The 27,395-nt window shown below is 42.1% G+C and overlaps 1 protein-coding gene across 1 annotated transcript in view; it reads right to left on the bottom strand.

Moving 5' to 3' along the window:
• Nucleotides 1–27,190, bottom strand: part of LOC124717118 (serine/threonine-protein kinase TNNI3K-like) — a 32,241-nt gene extending 5,051 nt beyond the window's left edge. Inside the window, exon 1 of the mRNA XM_047243841.1 lies at nt 27,107–27,190. Coding sequence (XP_047099797.1) covers nt 27,107–27,129 — 23 coding nt within the window. The 5' untranslated portion in view covers nt 27,130–27,190. The remainder of the gene's footprint in view (nt 1–27,106) is intronic.
• Between the last annotated feature and the right edge of the window lie 205 nt (nt 27,191–27,395).

The following is a 27,395-nucleotide window of genomic DNA, read 5'->3' as shown; positions in this document are numbered from 1 at the left end:
CGTGACCAATGACCATGGTTCCACCCAACAAAGTAGTAAAGGCATTGAAATCACTCGAGATTAGGAAAGGTGGGAGGCGTTGAGAAACCAATGCAAACGGTATCTTCCGAGACACTTCATATGCAGGGAAGTAAACACTGCAGGTGGTAATATCCTAAAATGGCCTTACCCAAACAGTCACAGCCTCCAAAGGTGCATTAAGAAGTGTCTAGAACACGTGTGCCAACTTCGCCCAACACCCTGTCATAGGCAGCACGATTCTTTTAACATCCTCGGTATCCATGAAGGGCTGGGGTCTGCATTGCTGGGAACCAAGTCTCCCGAAGGGCAATGCAGAAGGCAGGCGAAGGGCTTCAAAACTATAGTAGCTCAGCCAGGTGGTGGAAAAAACTGCTACAACTCCACTGGAGAATAATGTTGTCAATGAACAGTGAGGCCATGAAGGAACCAAGGGGCAAGTTATGCCTCAGGATCACATTCTGCCATTGGTTGAGCAGTTATGTCATCTACATACGTAAGTTTTAGGTTCTGTTGTGTGGTGTGTATCAGGACCTCAGGAGCCGGAGTCACCGCCTTGGCCACAGGAGTGAAACAGGTGGAATTTGGGGGGTTTGGGACCACCAGAATGTCCTCATTCTTGGAGGACTTTTCTTGTCTTTCCTCTCTTTAGAACATCTCAATGAATACGAGGGCTTCTCTGAATCATTTTGAGGTAATGATGACGATCATGAAACTCTGCGGCCAGCCTTCAGCCACTGAATAGTGCGGAAGTCTTTGAAGAATATGTCCTGACGGAACCCTTCCTGGGTAGAGAAGCTGGAGGAAGGCGATTTGTCTCTGGCTGGGATGTGGGGACCAATGTCACTGGTGGGTGGGAAGCTATTGATCCCACAGTAGGTTTGGGGAAAGCAGCAAGAGGGAAGCCCCCAACCATCACGGGGGTAGGCATGGCTGAGCAGACTGAACTGTGGAGGGGGACTGGAGTAAAAACTGTAAAGGCAACAGTAAGCAGGTACAAGTGGATGCAGGATACAATGGTTGTGCTGAGATGAAGGGACTTGCATGTGATGGATTACCACATGCAGAAATGTGTCAAACCAGTGTTAGGGCTGCTGCTGCTAACAACAACAACAACAACAACAACAACAAAGTCTCTCTTTAGAATTGAGGAGCTTAACAGCAATATATACATGCTCGGGGTGGCAGTGCACATTTCGTAACAATGCAAAGATCTGTGGTATACAGTTAGTATGGTAAAGTAAATGTATAGTAAGTTTGTTGGTCTGTGGGTAGCATTGTGTGTCCCACATTTCCGACTACAATTACTATTACTACAGCCAGTTGAGATCTGTGATATTACAGAGTTATGAAACTATGCTGGTATCGTTCATTTGTTCCTGTGTTTTGAATGTGTGCAAGTGAAATGGCTTGGAAGTGAAAGAAAGTGGTTGTTTCGATACACAAAAAGTTGGAGGCACTCACTAAGCATAACAAAGGAAAATGGTTGAAAAACTGATGAACGTGCTGTCAGAATGAAGGAAGAACCAAAAAGAAATTTAAGACTACTACTTGAAAATGGTGATAAATGACAAAGACAATTTGCAGAACTGTGGTACAATACTTCATTTGATTCAATGAGAAAAGAGAGCAGTGTTCCACCATCTGTTCCAATCCTGCAGCAAGAGGCACCAAACATACAGCAAACCACCTCATGGTTAGCCTAACTTCACAGCCAGCCAAGGTTGATTAGAAAGATGGAAAGCTCGTCACAGCCAATGCATAATACATTAGCCGGCAACAACATAGCCGCACTGACATTCGTTAAACGTCTTCGCTGTCGTTCTGCTCTCAAGTATCACACAAGTTGGAAACAAAAGAAACTTACACTCTATTTCAGCAAATAAATGTGAGTAGATTACAGCAACTACAGACTAACTGCCAAGAAAGGGTTTACTGTTCAAAAATGAGAAGTATGTATATTGCAGCACATATTAAGTACATTTAGTAGAATACTGGGTGATCAAAAAGTCAGTATAAATTTGAAAACTTAATAAACAACGGAATAATGTAGATAGAGGGGTAAAAATTGACACACATGCTTGGAATGACATGTGGTTTTATTAGAACAAAAAAAATAAACCAAGTTTTGCTAGACGCGTGAAAGACCTCTTGCACGCGATGTTTGGTGATGATCGTGTGCTCAGCCGCCACTTTCGTCATGCTTGGCCTCCCAGGTCCCCAGACCTCAGTCCGTGCGATTATTGGCTTTGGGGTTACCTGAAGTCTCAAGTGTATCATGATCGACCGACATCTCTACGTATGCTGAAAGACAACATCCGACGCCAACGCCTCACCATAACTCCGGACATGCTTTACAGTGCTGTTCACAACATTATTCCTCGACTACAGCTACTGATGAGGAATGATGGTGGACATATTGAGCATTTTCTGTAAAGAACATTATCTTCGCTTTGTCTTACTTTGTTATGCTAATTATTGCTATTCTGACCAGATGAAGCACCATCTGTCAGACTTTTTTGAACTTTAGTATTTGTTTGGTTCTAATAAAACCCCATGTCATTCCAAGCATGGGTGTCAATTTGTACCTCTCTATCTACATTATTCCACGATTTATTCAGTTTTCAAATTTATACTGACTTTTTGATCCCCGGTATTATGGATTATCCAGATTTTAGGCAATCTGGATTACATCTGGTCCCACCTAGCCCAAATAAACAAGGTTCTTATGTACTGTCAAACAGTGTTACTAGATTTGTTGGCCAAATCTAACTGTTTTAGCAGAGCTTCTATGTGTTTTCAAAAATATGCACACCACAGAACTTTGAATTTTCTACATTGTTGTCCCATCAATGTTCAAGAGGAGGGAAGCTCTATCTGTATGGAACTACAAGGAAAGTACATCACTAGGAGTCTGCAGGGTGAAATTGACTGCAGCAATGTTTATATTCATGAAATACCTACAGCAAAATTATATGCAGCAATATTATTTAGGTAAAGGATGACACTGTCTGAGGTAATTGAGATCAGCCTGTACCACTGTCGTGTGGTGGTGACAGTGGCTTGATGTTGGGCGCACACACACACACACACACACACACACACACACACACACACACACACACACAGAGAGAGAGAGAGAGAGAGAGAGAGAGAGAGAGAGAGAGAGAGAGAGAGTGTGTGTGTGTGTGTGTGTGTGTGTGTGTGTGTGAGAGGGGGGAAGGGGGGTTGGGTTAGGTTAGGTTAGGTTAGGTTAGGTTAGGTTAGTGTTGTTTAACGTCCCGTCGACAACGAGGTCATTAGAGACGGAGCACAAGCTCGGGGTAGGGAAGGATGGGTAAGGAAATCGGCCGTGCCCTTTCAAAGGAACTATCCCGGCATTTGCCTGAAACGATTTAGGGAAATCACGGAAAACCTAAATCAGGATGGCTGGAGACGGGATTGAACCGTTGTCCTCCCGAATGCTAGTCCAGTGTGCTAACCACTGCGCCACCTCGCTCAGTCGGAGGGGTGGGGGTGAGGGGTGTCATCTCTTCTTACGACTTATTGTGTGGCAAAAACAACCAATATAAAGTCAATGGGTCAATGGATATTAATTACTGAATACTTCGTGGTATTCTGTTTTAGGGTCTGAAACCATTTTAATACTTCACCTGCCATGATATACCTGGGTTATCAACTTCCTTGGGTTATCAACTCCCTCAGGTCATTTTGTTTTTTTTTACCCCATTCTTCTGCTTTACTTTTCACTAAGTAAACTATTTATGTATAAATAAATTTAAAATGTCACAGTTTGCTATCTAATACTACAATTTTTTATGAATATAATGTAACTAGATGGATAAAAATTCTACTCTCCAAGAGACAGCAGGAGAACGTAATATGAGGATACTGAAGTTTGCAAGCTTTTGGAGGCAATGGCTCCTTCTGGCATAAGGGTTGAGGGGGAAAGGCAGACGTGCGAAGGAAAATAACTGGTGAGAAGTAGAAAATGGGGAGAGTTCAGAGAAATCGTCCAGAACAGCAGTTTAGGAGATACTTACTAGATGAGATGATGAGGGAAGACTGATTGTTGGGGATTGCACCAGACAAGTTGTGAAAACCTGAGAGCTTAACCCCTTAACATAAAATTTAAGTTCCAATGGCCCGGACCCAAAATGTAAACACGACTGCCAGCCCAGGTCTGAAATGTAAACATTATCGATCAGCCTTAGATCCATTCAACAGTTCGGCAAATCTGTCTGGTGCAGCAAACATGCACAACTTAACAGAATTGGGTTAGGGCTCCTGTCAGTTTTTTATTCCAAAATATCATTATTTGTGCATAGTCACAATATTGCTTTCCTTCACTATTGCTGCAGTCTTCATTTGATGGTGTTTGTGCTGTAAGCTAGTGATGCTAAGAGGCGAGAAAATGTGTTACGTGAAACTGAAAGTGAACATGGTAGTAGCCAGAAGTATGTATACAATGTACTATAAAAATAATGAGTGTGATCTTAGCTATCAATAAGTGTAAGAAAACTGTGTGCAAATATAGGAACTGTTACTCGTATTTTTGTGTGCAGTATTTTTTCATAAAGCATAGTGCATGAAGGTGATCACCACTATCAATGATTTTTTCAGTTTAGTTTTTGTTACGTCAGCTAGACAATGTAAATAAAAACTGTGTGTAATATGTATTTTACACTGTAAGTATAGCCTGATTGTGATATTCTTGCACTTGGCCTTCCATGGCCATTGTTGGGAACACGCGTTTACATTAAAGTAGTGACCAAGGAAAATGCACTGCAATGTAAATAATTTCACGACAGTAGTGCATATGCTATTAAATGTTTCAGTGGTTCCTCATAAATATCATGAAAAAAACTCCCAATAAGCTGAGCAAAGTGCTCTTACTCTCAAATGCAATAATTGTGTGTTCAGATGATAAAATGTGAAAGTAAATAACAAATAAGTAATGAAAGGAAGAAAACTAACAAGACCAGCCACGTGAGTGGTATGTAAGTCACGATTTCAGGTGCCTTTAACTTCTGCAAAACCATAGAACATGATTTGTTACTGTAAGGCAGTCAGTCACAGGATGTTGCTGTGAGTCACCAATGGAACCACAGAGCTTTCAAGGAAAATATGTCTTACTTGCATTTTCTTCACATGAACCACAGAATAAATTTTCTGCGAATCATTTTTAATTTGCTTGGCAGTCAACATCTTAATAACGCATAAATCACAGTTCAATAATATAAATGTATTTGCTTTTAATAAGAAAGATCACTATAGTGAAGATAGGTATATTAACTAATAAAACTGTTCTAATGAATGCTATGTAAATGCGGGCAAGTATTACAGTCCAATGCCAAGAAAATTATTACTGCACAAAATCCAGCAGCTTAGTAATGCAAAAAATTCGTGTGACAAACTAAAAGGTATAAATTTTGGAATTACTGACATGTCAATTTAGATAAAAGGGACACAATATACTGTAAAACAAAAAAAATATATTTTGCTGAGGTGTTATTTGAAATTAAATTTATAGTAATGAAACTGTGCATGTCCTCTGAAATTTAGCCAAGAGAGGGCAAAATTACGAAGCTTTTCATATGTCAAGCGAATGATAGGTACACAATGTTCTCAGGTAGATGTAGTTAAGAATACATCAACTCTTATATACGAGTGCATATTTTTGTTTTATCATTATTAATGTTATAATTGTGGTTTGGTGATCTTAACCACATTCTTCTTGTGATTTCAATCAATGTATTCTATTAGTTTTTCATAAATGTTTCTTCATGAAAAACTTATGATGCATTTTCACTGAAAGTAAAAAATCTGAAACTGAAAAAAGTAAACAATTGAGGAGATATTGTGGGCAGGGGAAAAATGCTAAATTAATAAACCTCAAAGTGGAAAGAGAGAATTATCGCTAGACAAATAAAGTCTATATCCCAGGTATCAGGATGGGCCAAGTGCACACACTACCACCTTCTCTTCTGCCCCTCCCCCCTTTTGTGGGCACTTATCAATGTAAAGTACTAGTTCTGTATAGTGATAGGCGGCAGGTCCTACTAGTTTGTTTTGAGTTGTATGTTGCAATCATTGGGACAAATAGAAATCTGCTTAACAATAAACTCAATATTTATATAAAGTATTTTTTTTTTTAATTTCAAAACCATGGCGCATAAAATGGATCAATATAATAAAAATTACACTATGACATAAAATGAAGGTGTTGTGTTAATTGGTCACAAACTGAAATACATACAGTTATGAACAGAAAATGTACAACTGTAAATTTTGGTGACTGATGGGTGAATGTGTGAGGCTGCAGAGCAATTTCACTGCACAGGTGGCAAGGATAATAAACAGGACACACAAACTTTCTGAATTTCATTCCATGTTCTCTGTTGGACAGTAACTATGCCTCACAGATAGGCACCTGAACAGATGTCAGCATTTGAGAGGGAACATGCAGTTGGGCTTCAGGAAGCAGGAAGCCAGTTAGAGTGATCGGCAAATTGCTTGACATTTAACAGGAGCACTGCCACTATTCGATGATGTTGGCGTTACTTGGGGAACTATGGCTGGAAACGACATCAAGTAGGAAGCATTCAACCTAGAAAGACGACAAAATGAGAAGACTAAGCAACTGACAGGGGCACTCAGTGCTCACTGGTGATTCAGTGACAAGGACCATTAACAGGCAGTTCACACAAACAAGGATGAGCCCATGGCTCCCTTAGCAATGATCACCACTGATCTCTGGACAACATGTACCAACAAGCCAGTTAGTGTACGTTGTGTAAGTAACATATCATAAGCACAGAGACAAAGATGCACATTGCAGTACAATACTGGTTAAGTGTTTCAAATATTGCAGTATTTACCATGAATATCCAGTATGGCACATTATATACTATAATCTGACAAAGGCACTTTTGGTTGAAGCACCTTAAACTCCAGTACACATACTGTGATGATAAGTTCGCAACAGTTTTCTTTTGAAAAAGAGCTCAAATGAAATAAAACAATATTGAACCAATTGCTTCATATTTCGCCACACAATGCTTCCTTAACTGCTCACTTCTGGATTACTAGCACTCTTTGTCCATTACTACAAATGCACTTTGATATTCAGGCAGTTTATATGAAATTTTTAATGCAATATTGACTGAACAGTTTTAGTGTACCATACCCATGGTAATTATCTGAGATGGAGGTATAGTAATTTTTTTCAAGTACATCTTCAGTTTATTTAAATTGTCAACAGGGGCAAGCATAATGACTGCCTAACTTACAGTCATACTGCATTAGAAACATTCCATTTCTGCTTGCAGATAACAGCTTTGAACAGCTTCATTCATTATCAGCTCTAACAATTCCAAAAAACTTTAGGTCCAGTGACACTGAAATCCTTATTGCATACACAATCACTTAAGTGCTGATATCAGCAGGAGAAGAAAGAACGTAAGCTACCTTCACTTGGGTGTAATCACACGGATGACGAATAATGTAGTTGTTGAACACCTAGTAAAGAAATGCTGCAGCAGGTGGCATAACTTGAATTGAAATCCCAACAACAGATTACTTGTGTGTGATATTTAGAGGCAAGACTTGCAATATGATTCAGAGCAGACGTGACTCAAAGGAAATAACTACACAGTCATTAATCCGATGGCTTCAGATTCCACGAATTCCAACCAACCAACATTCTCTAGACCTTCAGCTTCCTTTAATAACTAGTCTCAAATTCAAGAACCGGCTTTTTCACAACCAAATTGTTGACCATAAAATATTACTAAACAGGCTAGAAGCACTAGGTGAACAATGGTAAAGTTTCACAATCATTAATTCAATATATTCAGAGATATAGTTATGGTTGACCCTATAGCACACCTGTCAACAGCGCATCCATGAGTTTGTGGGAACTTTTGAGACAAAATCTACGGGAATATTTTCTTGAAAGAAACAAAACTAGGCCATTGTGTACGACTTTCTGCACCCTCTTAAGAGAAATAATAATAAGAGATTTCCTGAGCGATTTGCATATGTATAAGCAGTATAAGTTGAAGCAAAGTTGGCCAAAAAAATAGACGCTCGGAGGGGGAGATTAAGTTTAGCTTTTTGTATCTCAGGAAAGAATTGAGAGACAGGCAAATTGAGGGAGAAGTTGACAATTTTTCTGAAAAGAACAAACAATGGTTGTTTTTGGTCCACTTAAAAAAAAAGTTTTTCGCAAATTGTCTAAAACATTTTTCACTACAAAGACCATGTTCTGAACCACCTAAAAACTATATTAGGTTTCCAAATGCAAGCATGTGAGGCCCTAAAGAACGGAAAGGTTGAGTTGCATTGAAAATGGCCTCATAGTCCACTGATAATCAAATCCGACAACTTCCATTATGTTCTACAATTGTTTAGTACCTCTGGCGTACGCAATATCAAAAGTTTTTATGACTAGAAATAAGAAAGTCCGGATAACTCAAAGCTTCAAAGGAAGGGGTGTCTTGTTTTCACAACTTATTGCGACATTTTTCAGTCAGGTTTCCTGCTATATCTACAGTAAAACTGGTTATAAACTTGATAGTCTAATTGTGCATTACCAAGGTAGTGGAGATCGCAGAAGTATAGTAACTGCACCACAATGGCAGGACACACTGTACAAATAGTCTGCAGGTTTTACACCACTGTCACAGTGTGTAAATTTTGAAGTTCACAGCAGTCTTCCTTATACTTTTTGGAATGGATACATGTTACAGAGACTTATTAGTATGTCTTTTTATTGTTTAATGCTACTGATGTGCTAGTTTAATTCTGATTTAAGATACACTGTTTGCATAGTTTACAGTTAATGTGGAACATGAGTTTAAAAAAAATGGTTCAAATGGCTCTGAGCACTATGGGACTTAACATCTGTGGTCATCAGTCCCCTAGAACTTAGAACTACTTAAACCTAACTAACCTAAGGACATCACAAGCATCCATGCCCAAGGCAGGATTCAAACCTGGGACCATAGCGGTCACGCGGTTCCAGACTGAAGCGCCTAGAACCTGGAACATTAGTGAATATATGACAAATAGTATAAATGTGTTGGTATGGTCCATGGTTCCGGGCGGGAAGGAGCGCCAGTCCCTGGCACGAATCCACCTCGCGGATTTGTGTCAAGGTCTGGTGAGCCAGCCAGTCTGTGGATGGTTTTTAGGCGGTTTTCCATCTGCCTCAGCAAATGCGGGTTGGTTCTCCTTATTCCGCCTCAGCTACACTATGTTGGCAATTGCTGCGCAAACAAGTTCTCCATGTACGTGTACACCACCATTACTCTACCACGCAAACATAGGGTTACACTCATCTGGTGTGAGACATTCCCTGGGGGGACCCACTGGGGGGGCCGAACCGCACAACAACCCTAGGTTCGGTGTGGGGCGGCGGAGGAGCGAAGTGGACTGCGGTAGTCGTCGTGGGGTTGCGGACCACTGCAGCTGCGGTGGGGACGGAGCCTCTCCGTCATTTCTAGGTCCCTGGTTAACGTAACATAACATGATCCATGGTGGCTTTACCACTGCTGGTTCACTTTAAAGTGAGAAAACCAGCATTCTCATCATCATAAGAGCCACACCTGATAACTGTGTATCAGCAGCCATGCACAAGTTTCTTTACTGCAAGTCCCAAAACCTGGTAAGTGTTTCTTTACACAGATTTCAAAGCTGCTGATACATTTACACCAGTGTCAAATGTTAGACAAGGTCTCTTAGGGAAGAAATTTTGGTAAGACAGAACCCAAAAAATTACACTTGTATAAAATGATTACCTCAATTTATTAGAGCCATCAAAAATAGAAAACTATTCTTTTTATCGGATTTCTTATTCAATTTCATTTATTATAAAAAGAATTTTGTGAAGCTGAATGCTGTACAGGTGCATAAAAAAATATTTACGTGCAGTTTTTCACAGTCAACTTCTGATATTACCTTCCACAGAGTACTAAAGAATTGTACAACTTAAAATTTGCAGATTTAATTTGTTGACCAGCAGTGTATGGGCCCATTTTCAATGCACCTCCACCTCATTCTTCTTTAGTGCATTATATGTCCAAATTTCAAAACCAAATGTTATTTATGCGATTTAGAACATGGTCACTGTAATGCAGCTACTTAAATGTGTCGGCAGAAAACTCTTTCATAAAAGAGGGCTAAAAATAGCTATTTTTGGCATTTGTAGAAAAATGGTGAACTTAGCCTTTGATTTGTAAACTATTGGAAAGCAGCAGGAGACTGAAATTTTATACTCTAAGACCTTGGGTAGATAAGTTATTACTGCAAGGTTTCATCCTGCAATTACTTCCAGAGATACAAAAAGCTAAACTTAAGTTTTCTTGGGCATCTATTTTTTGTCAACCTTGTTTCAAATTAGCCACATGCAATTCGCACGGTAAATCCTATTTATTTCTTCACTTAAGAGAGCACAAAAAGTTGTACAGGATGTCCTAGTTTTGTCTCTGTCAAGAAGATCTTGCCAGAGATATGTCCCAAAGTTGCTGGAAACTAACGAGTCCACTGTTGATAGCTGCACTACTGGATAAAACTAATGATTATCTCTCCATATATTACATAGGCAAAAGTAAAACTTGACCAATGTTCACTGGGAACAGTGCACATGTTGACAAAGAATTTCAGCAAAATCCGTGATGGTAATGTGGGAACTTTTCCTGAAATTAGACCATTTGGCATGAAATGGCCCAAATGATAAATCTATAGACTGGGGCAATGAGCACAGAGTTTTTAGGGATGAATATCAATTGCCTAACATGGAATGAATGCATAAAGATAATAGCAAAAAAGAATATCAGCGTGTTAGGATTCTATCAAATTTGGAGCAGCCAATGGCTTTTGGTGACATATTATTCCTATGTACACTCATTTCTTTACTTTGGAATTCTTTTCTGGGGGTCAATTGCACAGAACACAGATATATTTTTCAAACTGCAGAAAAAGGTTAGTACTACTACTACTACTACTACTACTACTACTACTAATAATAATAATAATAATAATAATAATAATAATAATAATAATAAGTAGTAGCAGCAGCAGCAGCAGTAGTAGTAAGGTTCGTTGTAAAGAACTCTTTAAAGAACTAGGTCTGCTTACTGCACTAAGTGAGTATGTTTATCAGTCAACTGTAATAATTAGCAAAACATTACTAAGTATTTCACTTAAAGTTCTACGCATTATCATGGAACAAGAGCCAGTTTTGTCTTGCATATTTACCACCTAAAAACAAACAAAAACAAAATAGCCTTTTCCATAAGGGAATACTAAAAAGTTGCCTATGAGATAAGAAAGCTTACTAAAATACATCTGTTTAAAAAGGCAGCTATTATATGCTTCACAGGTAATGCATACTCCACAAAGATTGCTTTGGCATCCAAGTTGCAGGATACATCTACAACAATCTCTCACAATACACAATCACTGTGTATCATTTTAAGGTGGTGCCAATATATATACTGAATGATATTGTCTTGTGATTACCCTGAGCTCAACATCCCACTATTGCGGGGCGATGTTGACTCAGCTTTCTGGGCAGATTGAAGGGACGAGATGAAGATGTACATGGGACTGAAGTCAGTTTTCTCCAGGAACTGCAAGGACATTGCTGAATTTTTGTGGTACAGGAGTCACCAATGCCCATAGTATGTGTAGTTGTTAACTACATTTTACAATATAAAATACAGTTTATCATTGCACTTTTAAGTCATCTAATGCGAACTGTGCATAAGCAAAATAACATCGCATTATAGGAACCCACCAAATGAGACCGTACCCTTGTTGAAACTCTCATTCAGGAGGCTGGAGATTACTACATTTGGTGCTGGTGTTTAAGGTTCTCCATCGTTTCAGACAAATGCTGGGACAGTTCCTTCAACAAGACCACAATCAACCTTATGCCCGATTCTCGTAAAAACATTTATATATTCTATGTGTATGTATATTTTGTGCTATCTATTTTTATAGCACTATGATGACAAATCTTATTGCAGTTTCAGAAGATTGCTGCACGAATAAATATGTAAAGTAATAAACCTGCTATAGATGCAGATGGGGCCTTCTTTTTTTTCTTGGGAAAAGCGGAGGGTGCAGATTTTCTATGGATGTACCAGGTGGCACTAATTTATGGCTGTGGTATCTGCCACTATCCAGTCAACCACACTTTCAAATACAAACACCGCCAGTTATGCCATCATGTTTCCTACAGCCGTCACCACATCATGAGGACACTGCCATGAATGATCACACCACTGCCAATGAAATGCAAGCATCCCCTCTCCCAAGCTCCAGCGGCAGGTATACTTAAGTTCAAACATTCACGCACTGATCCCTTTTTGTGTGTTTGCCGCTGAACAACATTTGCAGACTTTTATAGTGGCCAGGGTTTGACATCATCTGAATAAACATTGTATTGAAGAGTGACATAGCTATGAATCATTTGTATCTGTATATATTTCAACATTCAAAGCTACTGTTTATAGCAACTGATGCTGCCACTACAGCAACAGTTATGTACTATTTTTTACTATTTGATATTGAATCGTGACGAAATGTCACAGTTGGTTCTCTGCATTTCCTCCTTGTCTGTAGTGTGTTCCTTTTGAAATTCTCGCTTCGCAACTCTGTTGTTTCCTTACCCTAGCCAGATGGCGCTGCGGCCGGCTGCCTGCCGTGTTTGTGAGCAGCCAATGTTACTGTCTTGGTCGCAGATGGATCAAAGGGGATGAGGCCTGGTTGTCCATTGAAACTCCTGTCCTACAGATGTTGTCGGATTTAAAGTAAGACTTTTAACCATTATTTTGCATTATTTGCAAGCAATTGGGCCTTCCGGCATCTACAGTAATACAGCGAAAATTATTTGTTTCGGCAATGTGTAAATGACTGAACAAGGAGCAGTTTATTTAATGTTCACCTTAGGCTCGTGTTCTGCATGTGCTGTTTGCAAGTGTAAACTTGACTAACCTTTGTCTGTTGATTTTGAGTGCATCGTCAAATACTGGATCCAAGTAGTGACTTTCAATTAATTAGCTGGATTCTTCCTTTTCCTCATCAAGATACATGTTAAATGGCAAAGTAAAACTGTAGACCTTAACTTGCTACCTCATTTGCATGGATTCATTAATAGAGCCTAATCTGCTAACCAATTAAGGGGGATTACGGAAGTGTCCGATTCCACCCGTCTGCTTTGACCCATGATGTGATCAATATGGCAGTAATGGCTATTCTAAGCACCTCCAATATGGTTTTCTTTTTTTTTTGTTGTTTTAGGGCGCAAAACTTCTATGGTCATTAGCGCCCAGCCCGTGACGTAGAAAACAGGAAAAAAAACGAAATTTAAAATCAGCAGCAATGGGAACAAAGTCATAAAATTTGAGAAACTAAAGGCAGAAGGAATGCTTAAAAATCCACTATAGAAAGGGGTTGGTTGTCCCCCCCCCCCCCAAAAAAAAAAAAAAAAAAAAAAAAAAAAAATCAAATGACTGAAGTCATTTCACTGTCACTAATAAACTGTAGAACGCGGTCAGCTGAGCGCGTGTCATCTGCTAAAATCAACGATAGATCAGGCAATAGCTGTAGACGGGAGCGTAACGGATTAAAATAGGGGCATTCAATTAAAAGGTGTCTGACCGTCCACAGCTGAGAGCAGTGGGGACAGAGTGGGGGAGGATCACCGCTTAAAAGATGTTGATGGCTAAAAAGACAGTGCCCTATCCGGAGTCTAGCTAAAATTACCTCCTCCCGACGACGCGTTCGGAAGGAAGAGGTCCAAGCGCAAGGAAGGGCTTTCACTTCCCGCAATTTATTATGCGGAAGTGTTGACCAATGCGCATGCCATAAATGAGCAACTTGGCGACATAAACCGCTCTGTAGATCGGTAAACGGAAGAGACTGAATAGCTGGCCGAGGAAGAGAGACTGCAGCCTTGGCCGCTATATCGGCCGCCTCATTCCCACAAATACCAGCGTGTCCCGGGAGCCAGAGGAACGCCACTGAGACGCCCCCCAGGTGGAGCAAGCGCAGACAGTCCTGAATCCGGTGGACCAGAGGGTGCACAGGGTAAAGAGCTTGGAGACTTAGGAGAGAGCTGAGAGAATCTGAGCAGATTACGTACTGTATCCGCTGATGGCGGCGGATTTAGTGGACAGCCTGGAGAATAGCGTAAAGCTCCGCAGTATAAACCGAACACTGGTCGGGAAGCCGAAAGTGATCTGGGGTGTCGCCAACAATATAGGCACTCCCTACACCTAACGATGTTTTCGAGCCGTCGGTGTAAATAAATGTGGCTTCCGTCATTTGTGCACATAGAGCAGCAAATGCCCGACGGTAGACAAGTGTAGGGGTACCATCCTTGGGAAATTGACATAGGTCTCTGAGCAAGTCGATCCGGGGACGGAGCCAAGGCGGTGCTGTACCCCAAGTTGTCAAGAAGGTTTTAGGAAAGCGGAAGGAGAGAGAATGGAGCAGTTGACGGAAGCGGACTCCCGGGGGTAGTAGGGAGGAGGAGCGGCCTGCATACCCGACATCAAAGAAGGTGTCGAAAAAAAGGTCATGGGCTGGATTAGCAGGCATGGAAGACAGATGGCTAGCATAACGACTCAGAAGGACTGCCCGCCGATTGGACAGCGGAGGTTCAGCAGTCTCAGCATAAAGGCTTTCCACAGGGCTGGTGTAAAAAGCTCCAGACACTAAACGTAATCCACGGTGGTGGATAGAGTCGAGACGCCGAAGAATAGACGGCCGAGCAGAGGAGTAGACGATGCATCCATAATCCAATTTCGAGCGCACTAAAGCGCGATAGAGGCGGAGAAGGACCACTCGGTCCGCTCCCCAGGAGGTACCATTCAGGACATGGAGGGTGTTAAGGGAACGCAGACAGCGAGCCGAAAGATAGGAAACGTGGGAGGACCAGCACAGTTTTCTGTCAAACATAAGACCCAAGAATTTAGCGACGTCGGAAAACGGAAGGTTGACAGGACCTAGATGTAAGGAGGGCGGAAGAAACTCCTTATGTCACCAAAAATTAACACAAACGGTCTTACTGGGTGAGAAACGGAAGCCGGTTTCGATGCTCCACGAGTGGAGGCGATCGAGACATCCTTGAAGACGTCGTTCAAGCAGGCTGGTCCGTTGAGAGCTGTAGTAGATCGCAAAATCGTCCACAAAGAGGGAGCCCGAGACATCAGGAAGGAGACAATCCATAATTGGATTAATGGCGATGGCAAACAGTACAACACTCAGCACGGAGCCCTGGGGTACCCCGTTTTCTTGGGAGAAAGTACGGGAGAGAGTGGTGTTCACCCGCACCCTAAATGTGCGCTCTGCCATAAATTCGCGAAGAAAAAGGGGCAGCCGGCCTCGAAAGCCCCAAGAGAACAGTGTGCGGAGGATGCCTGTCCTCCAACAGGTATCGTATGCTCTCTCCAGATCAAAAAATATTGCTACCGTTTGGCGTTTCCGGAGAAAATTGTTCATGATATAAGTGGAGAGAGCAACAAGATGGTCAACGGCAGAACGATGCTTTCGGAATCCGCATTGGGCTGGTGTTAAAAGACTGCGGGATTCCAGCCACCAAGCTAAACGGTAATTCACCATACGCTCCAAAACCTTACAGACACTACTCGTGAGAGAAATGGGGCGATAGCTAGAGGGGAGATGTTTGTCCTTTCCAGGTTTCGGAACGGGAACGACAATAGCTTCCCGCCATCGCCTGGGAAAGGTACTGTCGGTCCAAATTCGATTGTAAAGACGAAGGAGGTAACGCAGGCTATGGGTTGATAAATGCAGCAACATTTGGACATGGATACCATCCGGTCCTGGGGCGGAGGAGCGAGAAGAAGAGAGGGCATGTTGGAGTTCCCGCATGGAGAAAACAGTATTGTAGCTTTCGCGATTTTGAGAGGAGAAAGCAAGATGTCGCACTTCCGCTGCACGTTTCTTCGGGAGAAACGCTGGCGGGTAATTTGAAGAGCTCGAAATCTCAGCAAAGTGCTGACCCAATGAGTTAGAAATTGCGACGGGGTCCACTAAGGTATCATGCGCAACAGTGAGCCCAGAGACCGGGGAGAAACTAGGCGCGCCTGAGAACCGTCGAAGCCGACTCCAAACTTCCGAGGAGGGAGTGAAGGTGTTAAATGAGCTAATAAAGAATTTCCAGCTTGCCTTCTTGCTATCGCGGATGACGCGACGGCATCGCGCACGGAGCTGCTTATATCGGATACAGTTTGCCAAAGTTGGATGGTGACGGAAAATGCGAAGAGCACGTCGCCGCTCACGTATTGCGTCACGGCATGCCTCGTTCCACCAAGGAACTGGGGGGCGCCGGGGCAATTCGGAGGTGCGTGGTATTGAACGTTCCGCAGCTGTGAGAATAACATCGGTAATGTGTGTGACCTCATCGTCGACGCTGGGAAAGCGACGGTCTTCGAATGTCGCTAGAGACGAAAAGAGTGTCCAGTCGGCTTGGGCAAACTTCCAGCGTCGCGAGCGCATATATGGCAGTGGAGGCTGCAGTCTAAGAACACATGGAAAGTGGTCACTCGAGTGTGTATCATCAAGGGCGAACCATTCGAAGCGCCGAGCTAGCGGAACAGTACCGACCGCAAGGTCCAAATGAGATAAATTTGTCGTGGAGGCAGACAAAAATGTGGGGACCCCAGTGTTGAGGCAGACTAGATCCGCTTGGTGGAAGACGTCTAGCAACAGTGAGCCACGTGGACAAGGATGTGGAGATCCCCAAAGCGGGTGGTGGGCATTGAAGTCCCCAACCAGCAAATAGGGGGGTGGAAGCTGACCAAGAAGATGAAGGAGATCAGCTCGTGCCATAGGTGTGGACGATGGAATGTATACCGTACAAAGAGAGAACGTGTATCCAGAAAGGGAAAGACGGACGGCGACGGCTTGGAAGGAACTGTTTAAGGGGATTTGGTGATAATGGAGAGTATCGTGGAGCAGAATCATGAGTCCTCCATGGGCTGGAGTGCCTTCAACAGAGGGGAGGTCATATCGGACGGACTGAAAATGAGGGAGAACAAAGCGGTCATCGGGACGCAGCTTTGTTTCCTGAAGACAGAAGATGACCGGCGAGTAGGATCGTAAGAGGATCGACAATTCATCCCGATTGGCTCGAATGCCGCGGATATTCCAGTGGATAATGGACATAGGGTGAACAGAAAATGGAGGAACGTGACCAAGGGTGCTGTCAACTCAACGACTGCTCAGAGCTTGCGACCGACAGCATGGAATGGCATTCAGTCGAAGGCAGAAGATCCTGATCCATAGGTTGGTCAGGAGCAGCTCCAGCCACCAACGATCGGCCAGTTGACCGGCCACCAGCAGTGCGCCTCGGCGACACAGAAGACGGCCGAGGGCGATTTCCGCCAGGTGGTGCTGTAGATGGGACACGCCTTGGCGGAGAAGGAGATGAACTGTGTTTCTTCGTAGCCTTCTTGGAAGTATGATGTTTAGATGAAGGAGGAACCGATGGTTGTGAAGTTGCGGTACGTAAAAACTCTTCACGAGAATGCTCTTTTTTGGAAGACTTGGCGTCTGACTTTTGGGCTCGAGATCTAGCAGAACCCGACGAAGGGTGAACCATTGAGTGGGCAGGCGAAAGTGGCGAGGTTGAACGGGCGATCTTTGCGCTGGCCGACCTGACGACCGTGGTACTAAAGGTGAGGTCGCAAGTCTGCGTGGCCGCCTCCTTTGTTGGCCGAGGAGAAGCAAGGACAGCGCTGTATTTTCCTTTCTGAGGCACAGTGGGCTGTCGACTGGCAAGTAACTTTCGAGCAGCAAAGGTCGACACCTTTTCCTTCACTCTTATTTCCTGGATGAGCTTTTCGTCCTTAAAAACGGGGCAATCTCGAGAGGAAGCAGCGTGGTCACCCATACAGTTGATGCAGCGAGGGGATGGAGGTGGACAAGCACCCTCATGGGCATCCTTGCCACACGTAACACATTTGGCCGGATTGGAACAGGACTGGCTGGTGTGATTGAACCGCTGACATCGATAGCAACGCGTAGAGTTTGGGACATAAGGGCGAACGGAAATTATCTCATAGCCTGCTTTGATTTTTGATGGGAGTTGAACTTTGTCAAATGTCAAGAAGACAGTGCGGGTTGGAATGATGTTCGAGTCAACCCTTTTCATAACCCGATGAACAGCTGTGATGCCCTGGTCAGACAGGTAGTGCTGAATTTCTTCGTCAGACAATCCATCGAGGGAGCGTGTATAAACGACTCCACGTGAGGAATTTAAGGTTCGGTGCGGTTCCACCCGGACAGGGAAGGTGTGGAGCAGAGAAGTACGCAGCAATTTTTGAGCCTGGAGGGCACTGTGTGTTTCCAACAACAGGGTGCCATTCCGTAATCTGGAACAAGACTTTACAGGACCCGCAATTGCGTCGACACCTTTCTGAATAATGAAGGGGTTGACCGTGGAAAAGTCGTGACCTTCGTCAGACCGAGAAACAACAAGGAACTGTGGCAACGATGGAAGAACCGTCTGTGGCCGAGACTCAGTGAACTTACATTTGTGAGCAGACATAGTGGAAGGTGAAGAAACCATTGCGGAAGAATCCCCCATGATTACCGGCGTCTCCGATGGCGCGCTCCTTCCTTGTGGGGGCCCTCACCGAGGGCACACCCGCCTTAGGTGATTGTTCACACCTCAGGTCACACCTCCCGACAAACGGACGGAGGGACCAATCGGCACTTTCGGAAGGTATCAGCTCGGGTAATCACCCCTCCCTGGGCCTGGCCGTTACCAGGGGGTACGTACGTGTCCTACCTGTCTACCCGGGGCGGGGAATTACGCGTTACCCCGTCACCGGCTACGCATGGAAGTGCGTGGGTCGGCCTTCAGACACGCACAGGGAGGAAGAAAGAGACAGGGAAAGGAAAGAAGAGAGGTCTCAAACGCCGCAGCGGAGAAAAGGGTAAAGAGAAGAGGTAAGGAAAAGAGAAGGACGAAGAAAGATGAAGACATACAAGCAAGGAAGGCGAAGAGTGCGGTACATTTACAAGCGTCCGTCTCCGGACGTAGGCACAAACCATACTCCCAGAGGGGGAGAAAGGGAAGGAAAGAGCTAGAGGTGAGGGGGGAGGGCGAAGATGGGGGATGGGGAAGGATACGGAAAGGGGGGGTATGCAGCCCGGAAAGGAAGGAGGGCCACATTAGCTCGGGGTCCCGTGCTCGCTACGCACGTGTCCACAAAAGAGTTGTGGACACCCTTGGGAGGCTCCAATATGGTGCCAATGATGTCACTACATACACGAAAAGATGTATAAATAAGGCAATAACATCTCCCTCCTAAAATACAAGCAAACTAAAAGGACAACTGTGGGAAACGGGGGTTTTAGGGAGGAGACAAGCTAAATATGACAGTAAAAAAACACGATCTCAAAACAAACAAAATGATGGAAAAAATTACAAAAGCTACAGGAATCTGACACTTCCCTTGACCCCAAGTGTCACAGTAGCTTTTCCTGCACTTACAATCTGCACCATGTTAGATGTGGATACCTTACAATATTATGTACCTGGAGACCATTTCATACACTTGGAGAGTTAATTAAAACCTTTGAAACCGCTTTACCAACTCACAGTCACCTCGCAATTTGGCTATGCTCTTGATGTAGACCTCTGGCTATTCTGCAATCAGTTCATCACCACAACCTGCATCCCAAAAACTAATATACTAAAAAAAAATTTTTTTAAAAATGTATTCAGTGTTCCATTCTGTTACTGTGTGGCACACATATATCACATGTCAGTTGCCATCTGGTTTCTGTAGGCTCAGTTGATCTAATTTTGTGACCCCAAGTTGCAAAGAGCTGTCCCACAGATTGGCAGCTGATGACCACTTCCCAAGTACAAGTAAGAAGATAGCCATTGCTATAACTACCTTGCACGCTTTGTGCTTCTTCAGTGGATACAGGAATGAGGAACATATGCTATTTATGAAAAGGGAATTCAGATATCAGTTTATTCTACATATAATATCTGAGAGACTTGCACCTCCCTCCAATATTTCAACAAAGACTTATATCAAACAATTAAATATTATATGCGGAGATAGGACATCATGGGAACAACTGAAATAGCACATCACTTCACTGCAATTTGCATTTACTGTAATACTTGATAACAAACCAAGAAAATGACGCATATTACACTTGACAGATAATAGCACTATAAAAATAATGAACACCCGATTCAGTTTCCTGCACTTTAACTAAAGTTCAACAGGCGAACACAATTTAAGTTCTGCCATAAATATAAATATGTACGTAGGCGCGTTAAAGAACTGGCTATGAAACAATCACTTATAACATCAAGGCAGGCCCACTCCATGTAAAGAGAAAATAATTAGCAAGTTTACACATTGACTAGAACATTAAAATGAATACCAGGAAAGCGCACCGTCCACACCACCTTACGGTGACAGTTAACTTCCACTAAGTTCCTCTCTTTACTATATGACATTAAGTACAGCTCAATAGTAATAAAAAAAAGTTAGATTCCACCCGTATATAAAAAATGAAGATGCTTTAACTTTTTAAACGAGAAAGCGCTGGTATGTTGATAGACAAATATTCAAGCTTTCGCAACCCATGGTTGCTTCATCAGAAAAGAGGGAAGGAGAGGGAAAGACGAAAGGATGTAGGTTTTAAGGGAGAGGGTAAGGAGTCATTCTAATCCCGGGAGCGGAAAGACTTCCCTCCTGGGGGGGGGGGGGGGGGGGGGGGGGCAGGCAGGTATACACTCGCGTGCACGCACGCACGCATGCACAGGCAGACACATGTAAATGCAAAGAGGTTGGGCAGAGATGTCCGTTGAGGCGTAGGTACAGAGGCAAAGATGATGTTGAATGACAGGTGAGGTATGAGGGGCGGCAACTTTAAATTAGCAGAGGTTGAGGCCTGGTGGGTAACGGGAAGAGAGGATATATTGAAGGGCAAGTTTCCATCTCCGGAGTTCTCATAGGTTGGTGTCAGTGGGAAGCATCCAGATAACCCAGATGGTGTAACACTGAGCCAAGATGTGCTGGCCGTGCACAAAGGCATGTGTAGCCACAGGGTGATCCTCATTACCAACAAACACTGTCTGGCTCTGTCCGTTCATGCGAATGGACAGTTTGTTGCTGGTCATTCCCACATAGAAGGCTTCACAGTGTAGGCATGTCAGTTGGTAAATCACATGGGTGCTTTCACACATGGCTCTGCCTTTGATCGTGTACACCTTCCGGGTTACAGGACTGGAGTAGGTGGAGGTGGAAGGGTACATGGGACAGGTTTTACACCAGGGGCGGTTACAAGGGTAGGAGCCAGAGGGTGGTTTGGCGATTTCATAGAGATGAATCAAGAGGTTACGAAGGTTAGGTGGATGGTGGAAAGACACTCTTGGTGGAGTGGGGAGGGTTTCATGAAGGATGATGGATCTCATTTCAGGGCAGGATTTGAGGAAGTCTTATCCCTGCTGGAGAGCCACATTCAGAGTCTGATCCAGTCCCAGAAAGTATCCTGTCACAAGTGGGGCACAAAATTTTATGGTGGAAAAACAATAAATTGGAAATTGACAAATCTATACTCAAAGGAGCTGCACCCCCCCCCCCACCCCCCCCCCCCACCCCCAAAAAAAAAGGCAACTTAAGGGCTACCTAGAGTAAAAAATTGAGAATAGCATGCTTATAGATTGACCAGAATAAAGGAATAGATAACACATACATGGCTTCTGATGGGCGACAAACTGTGTTGGGCCATTGAGCAGTGATTAATTTAAAATAGCCGCAACATACACTAACCAGGTTACCAGCGTATTTAGAGATAAGCGTCGAGCAAGGACCCTGGCCAGAAGGTAATAAAAACTAGCAGGATTCCCTTACATGGCAGACGTGCCAACACATCCATTCATACCGCAGAATCAACTAGCGCAACATAAATCATTGACACATTTCAGATAATATTTTAAATCAACATACTTAAATACCTTTGTTTACTACTAGCCTTAATTGGGTCAAAGGAAGCTTCCGATTCCACCTGTCTGCTTTGACCCATGGCGTAAGGGTGGTATGGTCTGTGACGTCATTAAGGTGCGGAGTTTATGAGTTGATTGTGTTTGTAGATGTCGTCAAGTTGTGTTTGATGGTGCTCTCTCTCTCTCTCTCTCTCTCTCTCTCTCTCTCTCTCTCTCTCTCTCTGTCTGTCTGTCTGTCTGTCTGTCTGTCTGTCTGTCTGTGTGTTTTTGGTTTTGTTTTTCGTAGTTGTAGGTGTTGGGTTTTTCGTATCAACAGCTATGGTTGACCTGTATAGGTTAAGGGAAATGACTGATTCTAATTTTCGTAGTTTAGGTATTGGTGTTTTGGTATCGTCAGCTGTACGAACAAAGTGACTGCATGGTAAAGCTAAACACCAACACAAAGGATAAATACACATCTCTCAAACAAAATTGCAGTCATTGACCAGGGGGTACTCTGAGTCTTTTGCCTTAAGGGACGCACAGCCTCTGGTGATTTGCCACAGGGTAATTGCATTTCATTTGATTTCGTACTGTCATTTATCTTTGTATCTGTATTGCACTAAAAAACCTACAAAATAGTGAAAATATTGATGTGTGCTGTGTGTGTCATTTGGAAACAAAATTTCCATTCATCAACGTTACATGTCGATAACAGGTATGCCCACTTTACTTCTATTGACCTCCAGCTTGCATTCAAAAGTGTTAGGTTCCCTCTCGGATTTGTTTTATCGTTAGTGTCAGCTGTAAGCAGACAGTGATACACAAAGTATGGATAGTTCTACATATGAATTGGCACATATGCATCTCGTGTTGAGCCACCGAATACAATGGCAGAGCAGCACAGCAACACTATGCTGACCTGTTCCTACAGTGACTGCAATCTTGTAACAATGCTTTTGCATCTGTCAGAATTACTGCATTACTGTTTTACATTCAATATTATGGTGAACTTCATTACATGCTCTCACTCTGGTGAAGGTATTTTCACAAAAACAAAGCTCTGTGGTAAACCAAATAAATCGCAGTAACATTATTAGTCTGTAAAGAGCCACCAGAGACCACACATCCAACATGACATAATACTATGAACATTTCCCTGAACAGCCTCCAAAATTTTGTCAAAGTTAGGATTCACCCAGCATAAAATTGAAAACTTGTTCCAGTTCACACTTAAAACCCAACCCAACCCTACCTCATGTAAACCCTCTTTCATTGCAGTCCTTTCCCTCCAAAATCCACAATATTTACAGCTTCACATCGCCCAATACAAACATTACCAGTTCTTTCCTCTGTCACAAAGCAGCATTGTGAAACAAACAGTTGCTGTGTGGAGGTGTTTGAAGTGGTGTGCCCACCTTTTGAATACTCCAGCAATGAGGAGGTAGTTAGGCATGACTTAAATTAGAAAAGCTGTAGCTACACTTTAGAGTCTTTACTACATACCTGTCTACTGGTTACCCCCATGATCAGCCTTCACTTACCTACAAATCACATTTCAGTAGGGGTTTTCCACCTATGCAAACCACCTAACTAATCATTGCTTTTAGTCAGGTGTTTTGCGTAGGAAAATCCCTACTGAAGTGTGAGCTCAATGATTTATTAATCATATTTTGCCTTTCGTCATGCTGCAATTGACAAAGAATTTACAAATGCAATAAATTAATCATGGCACTCATGTTGTACAGTATTAAGCCCAATGGTCAATGATAGTGAGTAAATTGGATTAGTTAATAACCTATCATCACACTGATAGGCTGATATCACGAACACAATGGAGATAAGAGCTTTGTGGAAACTTAACATCACACCAACATGAATACATTCATGAAATAAAATCTGATAAACTAAGGGGACCTCCACAGAATTCAGGGGCTTTGGTGAAGAAATGTTTATGTTATTAACAGCTTCAAATAAAACTTAAAATATCAGACCACATTGGGAAAATAGGGATTTTTCATCACGAATGTGCATGTAAATATGGAATGCTCAATGTACAGACCAAACCAATTCAAACAAACTATGACTTTCACCCTAACCTATACCTCAGGTTATGCTACATTTCTGTTCATCATTGTAATCTCAAAATATATATCAATTAGATAATACAATCCAAAACTTCAATGGATTGCCATCCCCACAAGACTCACAGGTCTAGTAAACAGGATGGTCTCAGCCACAACACCCATGAAAAAAATGACATCCTAAACAAAACTTATGAACTGGATTCTACAACTGAAACATATAAAACAAAACATCCCAGACACAATCTAGATAACAAACAATGTTTTACATGGATTGCTCACATTATTCACTAGACCTGAGACACTGAAACCAACCAATGTTTTAAAATTTTCAGGAGCAAACTGTGAATGAAACAAGCTAATCCAGTTGCTCACAAATAACTCAGAGCTAACAGGCCCAATTTGTGACAAATACCTTTGAAGATCATCCACTTATTAAGGAACAATAATCGTATGACATGAACTTACCATTGGCAATCAGTTGTTTATCCCACACCATTTACTATAAGAAGGGAAAGAGCCATTAAGTTTGTCCAGAGATTTCCTATTGCCTATAGTCGAGACGACATGAAAAGACAGGCCGTAGTGCTGTCGCCAGCTTTCAGCTGTGAAGTGTTAATGGCTGCACGCAAAACAGTAGTCATCTACAGATCTATGACAACACTGTGGTGTTGCCAGAGACATAGATAAGACTGAGTGCCCATATTGCCTACCGTATTTCTCTTTTTCTATAGCGGAAAATGGAAATTGTTACTAGCTAGTCTTGAGTCGTCCGTCTTAATTTACAGTCTGCAGAGAGCGTGTGTTTGACATGGGTGTGGATCAGTTATTAGTAAAAGCAACAACAATGAATGCAGGAAGCTACTGCGATAATCCATTTAAGAAGCTGTGCTAAGGCTGAACATTAACTTTATACAAAAAATCTACACAAGAAATGAGAAGTTTTACACACTGCTTACTTGGACATATAGCCTACGCATTGTGCAAGACTAAAAGAAGAAAACAAATCTGAAGGTATATTTAATAGTTTGTTGTTATTTAATATCCAATACCAATTCCATTTGAAGCTGTGTTCCCGGAGCCAGAGCTGATTGCAGTCAAATTATTTTTTATAAGACCACCATATTTATATTTAAAAGCCCGTCAATTCAATGACACGTGGCCCCATAATTAAATGCTATCATAGGAGATGCAGGACCTTATAGGGAGTGTGCCATTTCCCAAAGTAAATGGTTAAGTAAAGGGTATTAGGCATAGCTTCTTTAGTTAAGAGTACTAGTCACTTTGGCAATCTTTTGTTATCAACTATATTCACACAGTCTGACATTTAACTAATCTGTATTGCAATCAAAAAAAGAGTAATAGATTGTCATGAGCTCAATGCAGATGGTTTGAGCTGCACAAATTATTTGTTAAATTATTTATAAAACCAGTTTGCAAATGCAATCAACAGCAGTGGAAGTAGGAGGGTGGGGGGAGAGGAGATACAGTAACCATTAGGAATTAATGTAATGATAAAACGCCACATTTGCTTATTACTAGCTCCGCTCTACCACTAGCTCTGCTCTACCAAAGTGTTTTGCACAACATGTTGAAGGCAGCTCGATCTTTAGACGTGTTGAGGATCAGGGTCACGAAGACATGATACTCTCATTGGCATCATCAAACTAATAAGCAAATGTCACCAGTGGTGGTTTTTATTAACAGCACATCTAAGAACCAAAAGAATATTACACAGAGTAATGTTGCACACCGTGAAAAATTAACTGAAGTATCCCATATCGAAAACTAGTCGATCAGGCAATCCACGTTTTCTTATGTATATAAATAGTTGAGACCCACGAGTGACTATTCACTAATGTTAATTACTAATCATTATGTGATTTTTAAGTACAAGCAATGCTGTTATTCAGTTATGCTAATGTCTACTCACTTGTAATAACTAAGTTACACCCAGTGTTAAATTATGCCCTAAATGTCAACAAATCAAAATTATTACATAACTGAAAACATGTAAAGTTATTTGTTACCAACTGTTTACCAACCGCATTTTCACAAATATGTTTATAAAACAATATATTGGTAATATTCTATTTATGTCTAACACTTTCCGCCGATTTGTAAAACTTAACATGGTACCTGAACTTCTGTGAAACTTATTTTTAATTAAAAGTTTCTTTACGATAACATTTTAAGTACGGGTAATGCTTTCAACATTACTGCTGTTACCTCTTGATACTATATGGACTCTAAGGCGGCTGCTTCCGCCTGGAGTGTGGCAATTTTTATGGTGAAATTAGTTGCTAGAGGCATGTTCGTCCGATTTTGTTAAAAATTGTTTGAAGGTCAATAAACCAAAGTAAATATTACGTTTTTAGAATGTATTTTCTTTAGTTTAAAGCCAACGTTTCGGCCATGTCCGAAAATGCTGGGCTGCTACAAGCTACAGGGAGCAGACAATCTCGCGTATTGTCAATGGGATAATGAGCAAATAACATAAGTAAAAACATGACATCGAGTTAGTGTCATTCATAAACTTCGTGAAACGCTTCCGTAACAGGAAGAAGCAATCAAACACTTATTCCGAACTTTATTCGCGGTAGTAGGGGAGTTACTGCAGTACACAATATCTACATCGCGTACGATCATCATTTAGCTAAGACAACACAAAAAAGTTTTGCTTTTTATGATAAAAACCGCCCCTATACTAATAAATTCGAACACAAACAAGGACACTAGTTCAAGTTTAGTACGTGTGAAAATTATTCGTATTTTTCTCCTAAAGGAAAAAATGTTAAATCAAGGGGACGAAATGAAAAACTGACCGAAAAAGTCCGAAAGTGCTTCGAATCGCGCTTCCACACAATTTAGGAACGCCAGTGAAGGGCATGGGTGCGCAGTCGAAGTTTTAGGGAGAAAGGCACTCTCCTCACAAAGCTTTTGCACTATAAGCAAATTCACAGTCTCGGCCTACATCAATAAGAAATAAACTGTTCCAAATACTTACGTCTTTACAAATCCCGACGCCATGATCTCCGAGTCGAAATCAACCACAAACTCCCTCCCACACTTTCCTCCTTTCACTGAGAGCTGAGACACGTGATGTTTGTAGCCAAGTGGAGCCAACAGCTGAACGAACCCTGATTAGTGATTACCAACACAACGCGATTTGAGAGCAGCACATATGACTGATGTTACACTGTGTGGGTGACATACAAATATAAATATTTTAAGACGACAAAACGTAACTTTTAAAAATTTATGCTGAAGTACTTTTTTCTAATAAAACAAAGAAC

Source organism: Schistocerca piceifrons, chromosome 9, assembly GCF_021461385.2.
Source record: "Schistocerca piceifrons isolate TAMUIC-IGC-003096 chromosome 9, iqSchPice1.1, whole genome shotgun sequence".
Classification (NCBI taxonomy): Eukaryota; Metazoa; Arthropoda; class Insecta; order Orthoptera; family Acrididae; genus Schistocerca; species Schistocerca piceifrons.
The sequence above is the reverse complement of the archived record's forward strand: the minus strand, read 5'-3'. Positions and strand labels throughout refer to the sequence as shown.